This window comes from Delphinapterus leucas, chromosome 3 (assembly GCF_059928025.1).
Source record: "Delphinapterus leucas isolate spDelLeu-1000000601 "Yukka" chromosome 3, BTC_Dleu_Yukka2, whole genome shotgun sequence".
Classification (NCBI taxonomy): Eukaryota; Metazoa; Chordata; class Mammalia; order Artiodactyla; family Monodontidae; genus Delphinapterus; species Delphinapterus leucas.
Window position 1 is genome coordinate 96,619,528 of NC_143131.1, and position 10,504 is coordinate 96,630,031.

Consider the following 10,504-nt stretch of genomic DNA (forward strand, 5'->3'; position numbering starts at 1 on the left):
TTGTATAATATCCAATATGCATTCTGGAAATCTTTATTGAGCACCTACTATGTGCTTGGGGAATAGAGCAGTGAGTAGAATAGACAAAGTTCCTACTTCCTGGAGCTTCCAGTCTGCATCGGATTCTTCAGGACAGGTGTGGTCTTCATCACATTTTCTCAGTCACAGTCTCCTCAGGGACACACCATATAGGGACAGACATTTCTACTCATTCCAACTGTCATCATCCATTCACAAGATCATGTCGCTACTTAACATGAACTTTGTCTTACTGTGCCTAAGTGAGAAGTTCAATTGCACTGATGGACCAACCGTCTCTTTGTCCTTTCAGCTGCAGCAGTTTTGCAGTAACATGTTGGAGGAGCACCAGAGACTCACAGTTCAGGCCAAATTACAGACAATAAAGAATGAAAATCTGAAAAACAAGGAGCAAAGTGCCAGGATAGCTGCGTGGCTACAGAAAAACACATAATTTAGTGGCAACTTTCGGCCCTTCTCTTGCATATTATAATGTGCTCACGGTTTTGTCTTCCAATATTCTGTGAGTCTGGAAAACCACACGTTTTGTTATTCGTATTTCAGTCACATTTACTACTCAGAGTCCTGTTCGTCCCCTATTGTCACGTTTGGCCCTGAGGCTCAGTGATTGTTGAGGATTTTGCCAATAATGCTGTATTTCTGGGGAAGATTTTGCTTCATGTTGGGCTATAAACCACATGATTTACTTTAAATGCCTTGGAAAAACAAATTTACCGTAGAAAGTTTTGCTTGTTCAGTTGTGAAGGCCAGTGGAATATTACATCATTGGGTAATGAGCACATTCTTTTCTGAGGGAAATACAGATTTGCAATACTCTAGGGTTTATTTAGTTCAATACTTAAAGAGTAATGAGCAAATGACACAACAGTGTAAAGAAATAGAAACCAGAAAAATAATATTCACTAGAAGACAGACAAGCCAAAGAAATGCAAGTTTTAAAAAGAAGAAACAGACAATTTTGTGAGCCACATTAAGTGCCCCAAAGGCAAGAAATGTGTCTCCTCCTGCCCATTTCTCTCTCCCCAGTGCCTGCTGCATCACGCCACACTTTACTGGCTACTAACTTTATGGTGTCACAAAGAGACCTGGAATCGTAGGATCTATGAAGTACCCTTAGGATTGCTGTTGTGGAGAGCAAATGGAAAGCAAGGCTGTGCCCTGAAGCTCTTGACTGTAATTCACCTGTGGGACAGACACTCTTTCAGCCAAAATTTAGCAGCAAAAATGATGATGTCAACAGACAATAGCAATTATGGGCTAATCTCCATCGCAAAGGACAATGGTCAGATAAAGAGTAATAGAACTAAAAGATTAACCAGAGCATAATCTTTATAGCTTTGCACTCAGCAGATTAAGTTTGAAATGTGGTTTCATTTGGCCAAATTGAACCTGCTTGTAGTTTGGACAACTTTAAACATTTTCATCAATCACAAAGTACGGAATTAGCTTAGTTTTGTTACCCCTGATTTAATCAGGACAGCTAAGGCAAATCATCCTACTCTAGATTTTGTGTGTATACCACTTAATTCTTGTTTTCACTTTAATTTTGTTTTTACAGAATGGGGGTAAAACTACAGATCTTCTATCTACCTCAAAGTGATACTGTAAAGATTAAGGATTATGTCAATGAAAGGCCTTTAAATATGTCATATAAACTCAAGGCAATGTGATCTAAGGGTTTTTTCCTATTTCTTCTGTAAGTTAATGTACCCACAAATTAATATGCAAGACAAAAGTTCACTTTCATAGTCACTTCACAAGAAGATACTCTCTGAGAGGGAATGGGAGGTTATGGGACTTGGCCATGAGAACAGACCAAAGCACAGCCTGCACAGACTTGACCATGGGTCATAGGTCAGAGAGATTTTTCTTTAAATTTAGCAATTTAAAATATAAGCAATAAAATGTCTCCATGTCTTCAAATTGTTACGTGTGCAGTATCTTCCTGTGTTTTCTTAAACGTGCGTTCTCTGTTTCCCGTATCTCCTTCAATCATCCATCTCATCTTTTGATAACCATGTCACGTGTCCTCTCAACTGCTTTCTCCTCCTTTCTTTCTCTCCTCCACTTCCACTCCCTCCCCCTCCGTTGTGTTCCCCTGTCTTCCTTCTCCCTTTCCAGTAACCTCTGCCTTCCTTCTGCCTGGTTGTCCATGTCCCCTCTCCTTGATCTTCCTCCCCTCCTGTGCTCTCATTCGACCAAGTGTGCTTGGAGGCTGGCGCTCGAGATGCTGAGCGGGCTCTGATGCCTGTTATTGGTGATGCCAAGCCCTGATCCTACCAAAGGAGCACATTGGACTCTTCAGACCATTTGTTGACAATTAAAGTTCCATTATATCTTAGCTTCTGTAGTAATTAAACAGCACCAAAAATGTTTATCCAAAATCAAATGCCCAAATATTTGGTTAATAGTCCTTCCTCTAAATACAAACAAGAATTTTGAATAATGTACATTTTTTCTTACTTGGATGAAGCCAATTACTCCAGATAAGCATTATATTTTATTATATTGTACCTTATACTTAGTATAAAAAGAAGTAATTATTGATTGATTACTGTGATAGCAATAAGTCAGGGAGTGATACTGAGTCAGATTTGTCTAAATGGTATAAATACTTTATTAACCAATAAACCAGCTTATTTATTAGCACGCCAACTGTAACACAATATTTTCGACCCATCTAGTTTATACTGTTCATCCTAAAGCAGGTTAACAAGATATACAATGTATTCATGATTTTTTTAATTTGATCATTAGAAATTAAAGTTTTCCTTATAATCTTATGCTTTTTTCCTCCTCAGACCTATTCAGTGACTTTTCATTGTTGACCTTCAGTGAGAGAACAAATGCCTTAGTCTTGAACACTCTAGATGCTTTGTAATTCAGAGCTCTGGGACCAATCTGTACAGCAATTTATTCTGAAGAATGAATGAAGACGCAAAATGAGCTTTAAAAAGGATTTCTACTTGATTACTTTTCCTGTTTACTCCAGTGAATGCTTTTTTTCCATCCAAACTCTAGCAGGATTAATATGTCCAATCCCAAGCCTTAAGGGAGGTTTACAAGTGAATGTAACTGCTTCACCAGATACAAAGAATTACGTAGCATAGTCAGAAGCATTTGAAACTACACGTATATTGCCTCCAGCTCAATCTTCTCACCAATTCAACAACATTCAGCAAATATGTTCTTCACAGCACAACTCTTATTTAAGAGTTATTTGGACTCTTCCTCTTCCCTTCCTTTTATAAACAGGTCAGTCCTAAAGGTGAGGCAGAGCAAGGTAAGCGTCTACACCAGTGGGAGCTGAGGGGCAGCTGAGGAGGCCCAGGACCTGGAACGAGGTGTAAGAGCTTGAGTGGGTGAAGAGGGAGTCCACACACCAGGGAGCAGCTTGGCACAGGATGTCAGAGCCCATGAAGGGTGAGTAGAGTGGCCCTACAGTGCAAGGAGGGAGCTTACGACATGGACAGTCAGAGCCCAAACAGGGTGAGAATGGGGAGTCCCATAGTGGGGCGGAGAGGAGGCTCAGACTGGATGAGGGTTCAACATAAGGTATCAGAGCCTGAGGCAGGAGAGAACGACATCCACATGGGGTGGGGGAGAGGCAGATATGGGAGCTTGGTTACCACAGGGGGTATGGTTCAAATAAGAAAATTTACAAATGATAATAAGATTCAGGTTTCTCACTGCTGGAGAAGGGAGTTGCAGATATTCAAAAGGAAAAACTAGAATGAACCCTTTTTTGTTGGATTGGAATTAGAGGTATTGATGTTAGCAGTTCTCACTGTTCTCAATACATGGATAGATTTATACATATAGATGTAAATGTGTGTTTGTAAACATATCTTGCACTTTCTCTCTAGATATATATAGACATAGACGGAAATACAAATATAGATATAGAAATAGATGTAGATACAGATATAGATATAGACTTTAACTTTCTAACTGAGAAGGCCTGGGAGCAACAACACCTCAATGACAATGAGCACATCCAGTACCCAGATCTTGGCTTCTAAATGCCATGCTCTGCTAAAAGAACCAGGGCTTCTTGGGGAAATGGCTGATTTCAGGGATGGGGCAGGAAAGGGACAGTTTGAGATAGAACATCTCTTTGTACTAAAAGATAAGAAAGTACTCAAATAATGATGGGTACATATCAAAGGGTACAAAAGCCAACCACAAAAGTAGCAGGATACTAAGTAAGACAGGTCAAAGGCTTCCTCTCGCTTTACTTCCCCTCACAAATAATGCCAAGAAGAATAAAATGAAAATATCACCTTCTCTGCTTTCAGGCTTCTGCTGAAAGTGGGCTAGTTTGATGACTTGAAGAGTCTTGGACCCTGGGTGTTGATAGATACATATCAGAGGAGTAAATGAGTACTAAGCATGGAGTTTGCAAAAGTTTCTTTTTATTTATCCTCATGCAGTGATCACCCTATCATTTACAATGGCCCCTCAATCTTAGCATATCTTACCTGGGATCAACACAGTCTATTAGTCCCATCAGTTTCTATGAGCCAGAACAGTCCTTATTGAGGCCAGGGGTCTTAGGTCTCATTTTAGGAGACTGTCCTAAAAATGCTCCATAATAGTGAGTAAGTATTATTTCTTTCAGAAATGATTACCACAATAAGATTAGTGAACATCCATGGTCTCCCATAGATACAAAATTAAAGAAATAGAGAAAAAAATTTTTTTTCTTGTGATGAGAACTCTAAGGATTTACTCTCTTAACAACTTTCATATATAATATACAGCAGTGTTAATTATATTTATCATGTTGTACATTACATCCCTAGTATTTATTAGCTTGTCTCCAGAAGTTGATATCTTCTGATTACCTCATGTAACCCCCCATCCCATCCCCCCACCCCACACCTTTGGTAATTACAAAGCTGATCTCTTTATATGGGTTTGTTTGTTTGTTTGTTTTTGAAGTATAATTGACTTACAATGCTATGAGAGTTGCTGGTGCAGAACACAGTGATTCAGTATTTCTATGCATTACAAAATGGTCACTACAATAAGTCTAGTTACCATCCATCACCATACGAAGATATTACAAAATTACTGACTATGTTCCCCATGCTGTACATTTCATACCTGTGATATTTATTTTGTAGCTGGTAGTTTGTACCTCTTAATCTCCCTTACCTATTATTCTCCTCTCCAGAATTCCCTCACCTCTGGCAACCACCTATTTTGTTCTTTGTATCTATGACTCTGTTTCTGTTGTTTGTTCATTTGTCTTGTTTTTTAGATTGCCCATATAAGTGAAATCATACCGTATTTGTCTTCCTCTGACTTATTTCACTTAGCATAATACTCTCTAGGTCCATCCATGTTGTTGCAAAATGCAAGATTTAATTTTTTTGTGGCTGAGTAATATTCCATTGTATTTATCCATATAATATTCTTTATCCATTCATCCAATAATGGACACTTAGGTTGCTTCCATATCTTAGCTATTGTAAATAATGCTGTAATAAACATAGGGGTGCATATATCTTTTCTAATTAGTGTTTTCATTTTCTTTGGATATATACCTGAAAGTGGATTCCTCAGTCATATGGTGCACAAGAGTTCCCTTGTTTCCTTTTCTCCAGATCCTTACCAGCCATTGTTATTTGTTGTCTTTTTGATAATAGCCATTCTGACAGATGTGAGGTGGTATCTCGTTGTGCTTTTGATTTGCATTTTCCTGATGATTGGTGATGTTGAATATTTTCATGTGCCTGTTGGTCATCTGTATGTCTTCTTTGGAAAAAATGTCTATTCAGGTCCTCTGCCCACTTTTTAAATGGGTTTTTTGATGTTGAGTTTTATGAATTCTTTATATATTTTGTACATTATCCCCTTATCAGATCTATCATTTGCAAATATCTTCTCCCATTCAGTAGGAGGCCTTTTCCTTTTGTTGATAGTTTCCTTCACTGTGCAAAAGCTTTTTAGTTTGATGCAGTCCCATTTGTTTATTTTTTATCTTGTTTTCCTTACCTGAGGAGAGAGATCCAAAAAAAGATTGCTAAGACTGATGTCAAGAGTGTACTGCCAACTTTTCTTCTAGGAGTTTTATGGTTTCAGGTCTTAGTTTAATATTTTAATCTATTTTGAGTTTATTTTTGTATATGGTATGAGAAAGTAGTCCAGTTTGATTCTTTTACATGTAGCTGTCCAGTTTTACCAACACAATTTATTTAAGAAGCTGTTGTTCCCCCATTGTATAGTTTTGCCTCCTTTGTCATAGAATAATTGCCTGAATAAGTGTGGGTTCATTTCTGGGCTCTCTATTCTGTTCCATCGATCTATGTGTCTGTTTTTGTGCCAATACCCTACTGTTTCAATTACTGTAGGTTTGTAGTATAGTCTGAAGTCAGAGAGTGTGATACCTCCAGCATTGTTCTTATTTCTCAAGATTGTTTTGGCTCTTCAGGGTCATTTGTGTTTCCATACAAATTTTAGAATTATCTGTTATAGTTCTGTGAAAAATGTCCTCGGTATTTTGATAGGAATTGCATTGAATTTGTAGATTTCCTTGGGTAGTATGGTCATTTTTTTTTTCACTGTATTTGTTTTTAAATTTTATTTATTTATTTTGGGCTGTGTTGGGTCTTCGTTTCTGCGCGAGGGCTTTCTCTAGTTGTGGCGAGTGGGGGCCACTCTTCATTACGGTGCGCGGGCCTCTCACTGTCACGGTCTCTCTTGTTGCGGAGCACAGGCTCCAGACGCGCAGGCTCAGTAGTTGTGGCTCACGGGCCTAGTTGCTCCGCGGCATGTGGGATCTTCCCACACCAGGGCGCGAACCCGTGTCTCCTGCATTAGCAGGCAGATTCTCAACCACTGCGCCACCAGGGAAGCCCCAGTATGGTCATTTTAACAATATTAATTTTCCAATCCAAGAACACAGTATATCTTTCCATTTGTTTGTTTTCAATTTCTTTAATCAATGTGTTATAGTTTTCCGAATATAGGTCTTTAACCTCCTTAGTTAGATTTCTTTCCAGGTATTTTATTATCATTGATACAATTATAAATGGGATTCTTTTTTAAAATTTCTCTTTCTGGTAGTTCACTGTTAGTGTATAGAAACACAACAGATTTCTGTATATTAATTTTGTGTCCTGCAACTTTACTGAATTCATATATGAGTTCTAGTAGTCTTTTGGTGGTGTCTTGTAGCATTTTCTATATGTAGTATCATGTCATCTGCAAACAGTGCCAGTTTTACTTCTTCCTAATTGCAATGGTCAGGACTTCCAATACTATGTTAAATACACATGGCAAGAGTCTTGTTCCTGATCTTAGAGGAAATACGTTCAGCTTTTCACCATTGAATGGGATGTTATCTGTGGACTTGTCATATATGGCCTTTATTATGTTGAGGGCTGTTTCCTGTATACCCACTTTGTTAACTGTTTTTATCATAAATGGATGTTGAATTTTGTCAAAAGTGTTCTACATTTATTGAGATGATTGTAGGATTTTTATTCTTCAAGTTATCAATGTGGTGTATTACATTTATTGATTTGCAGATACTGAAACTTTCTTCCATCACTGGGATAAATCCTAACTGATCATGATGTATAATACTTTTAATGTATTACTGGATTTGGTTTGCTAATATTTTGTTGAGGGTTTTTGCTTCTGTGTTCATCAGTGATATTTGCCTGTAATTTTCTTTTTTTGTGATATCTTTGACTGCTTTTGCTATCAGGGTTATGCTGCCCTTGTAGAATGTGTTTGGGAGCATTGTTACCTCTGCAATTTTTTGGAAGAATTTGGAAAGGTTAGGTGTTAACTTTTCTTTAAATGTTGCATAGAATTCACCTGTGAAGCCATCTGGCTTTTGTTTGTTGGGAGTTTTTGAATTACTGATTCAATTTCCCTACTGGTAATTGGTCTATTCATATTTGGTATTTCTTCCTGATTCAGTCTTGGAAGATTGTACATTTCTAAGAATTTGTCCATTTCTTCTAGGTTGTCCATCTTATTGGAGTATAATTGTTTGTAGAAATCTCTTATGACCCTTTGTATTTCTGTGGTATTGGTTGTAACGTCGCCTTTTTTATTTGATTTTATCAATTTAGGTCCTCTCTCTTTTTTTCTTGATGAGCCTGGCTAAACGTTTATCAATTATATTTATCTTTTCAATGAACCAGCTTTAGTTTCATTGATCTTTTCTATTTTTTTTTGTCTCTATTTAATGTATTTCTGCTCTGATCTTTATTACTTCTTTCCTTCTCTAACTTTGGGTTTGTTTGTTCTTTTTCTAGTTCCTTTAGTTGTAAGGTTAAGTTGTATATCTGAGTCTTTTTTTGTTTTCTGAGGTAAGCTTGTATCACTATAAACTTTCCTCTTAGAACTGCCTTTGCTGCATCCCATAGATTTTGAATCATTATGCTTTGTCTTCATTTGTCTCCAGGTATTTTTTATTTTCTCTTTGATTTCTTCAGTGACCCATTGGTTGTTTAGTAGCATATAGTTTAGCCTCCATGTGTTTGTGTCTTTGCAGTTTTTTTCTTGTAGTTGATTTCTAGTCTCACAGCTTTGTAGAAAGCATAGAAAAGATGCTTGCTACTATTTCAGTTTTTTAAAATTTACTCAGACTTGTTTTGTGGCCTAGCATGTGAGCTATCCTAGAGGATGTTCCATGTACACTTGAAAAGAATATGTATTCTGCTCCTTTTGGATGAAATGTTCTATATCCATATATTAAGTCTATCTGGTCTAATGTGTCATTTAAGGCCAGTGTTTCCTTATTGATTTTCCATCTGGATGATCTGTCCAATGATGTAAATGGTCTGTTTCAGTTTCTTACTATTGTTGTGTTACTGTCAACTTCTCCTTTTATGTCTATTAATATTTGCTTTATGTATTTAGGTGCTTTTATGTTGGGTGCATATATATTTATAATTGCTAAATCTTCTTCTTGGATTGATCATTTATTATGTAATGTCCTTCTTTGTCTTTTGTTACAGTCTTTGCTTTAAAGTCAATTTTATCTAATATAAGTATTACTACCCTGCCTTTCTTGTTATTTCCATTTGCATTGAGTACCTTTTTGCATGCCCTCCCTTTCAGTCTCTGTGTGTCTTTAGATCTAAAGTGAATCTCTTGTATACAGCATATAGATAGGTCTTGGCTTTGTATCCATTCAGTGACTTTGTGCCTTTTGATTGGAGCATTTAGTCCATTTACATTTAAAGTAATTATTGATAGGTACATACTTATTGCCATTTTTTTCATTGTTTGAGGGTTGTTTTGTGGTTCTTTTTTGTTCCTTTTTTCTTCTTTTGCTCTATTCCCTTGTGATTTGATGACTATCTTTAGTGTTATGCTTAAATTCCTTTCTCTTTTGTGTGTGTTTATCTATTATAGGTTTTTGGTTTGTGATTACCATGAAGTTTGCATACAGCAATTCATATAAATATGTGATTATTTTAAGTTGCTGATCTCTTAAATTGGAACCCATTTTAACAACCTTGCACTCCCCCTCCCTCTCACATTTACTGTTTTTGACATCATATTTTATATTTTTTTGTTTTGTGTATCCCTTAACTACTTACTGTGGATATAGATGATTTTACTACTTTGTCTTAACCTTCCTACTAGCTTCTTAAGTGGTTGATCTCCTACGTTTACTATATATTTGCTTTTACCAATGAGATTTTTCCTTTTGTAATTTTCATATTTCTAGTTGTGGCCTTTTCTGCTTAGAGAAGTCCCTTTAACGTTTCTTGTAAAGCTGGTTCCATGGTGCTGTCTCTTAGCTTTTGCTTGTCTGGTAAACTTTGGAGCTCTCCTTCAAATCTGAATGCTAGCATTGCTGGAACACATTCTACTGTTGCCTCATTTTGCCAAATTCACTGTTTTCATTTTTATATATTTGGAAGGTTGATTATGTATTCTGATCTTGGAGAAGTGCCTTTATATAAGAAACATCCCATGGGGCCCAGCAGCTCACTCACCTCTGCTCACTGGTGCTGTATGCTCTAGATGTGCCCTCTATGTGGGCTGCATGGATCCTTCTGTTGTGGTGGGCTGACTACTGTGGGTGCAGTCGGCGTGGCTGGCCCCTAGTCTGGTTGGTTGCCAGGCCCTGCCTGGTGTGGAGGCTGCCAGGCACTGGTGGGTAGGGCTGGATCCTGACATGGCTGGCTACATGGCCAGGGGAGTCCCAGTGCTGGTGCCAGCTCAGTGGTGGGCAAGGTTGGGTCATGAGGCTGCTGGCTACAAAGCCCAGGGGATCCCAGGGCTAGTGCTGGCCCACTGGTGGGTGGATCCAGGTCCCAGGGTGGCTGGCTGCTGGGCCAGGGTTCCTGGAGGCAGTTCAGCCTGCTGGTGGGTGGGGCTGTGGTTGCAGAGTCTGGGGTGTTCCAGAACTGGGGTCCTTCTGCTCTTGGGCAGGGCTGGGGCCCAAGACATCATGGGATGCTACCAGCCTGCTAGTGAGTGGACC

At 38.2% G+C, this 10,504-nt stretch overlaps 1 protein-coding gene across 1 annotated transcript in view; it reads left to right on the forward strand.

Annotated features, from left to right (window-relative positions):
- The window catches only part of LVRN (laeverin), a 95,158-nt gene extending 88,191 nt beyond the window's left edge, over window positions 1–6,967 (forward strand). Inside the window, exon 20 of the mRNA XM_089909189.1 lies at window positions 332–6,967. Within this exon, the coding sequence (XP_089765315.1) occupies window positions 332–472 (141 nt within the window). The 3' untranslated portion in view covers window positions 473–6,967. The remainder of the gene's footprint in view (window positions 1–331) is intronic.
- Window positions 6,968–10,504: the final 3,537 nt, after the last annotated feature.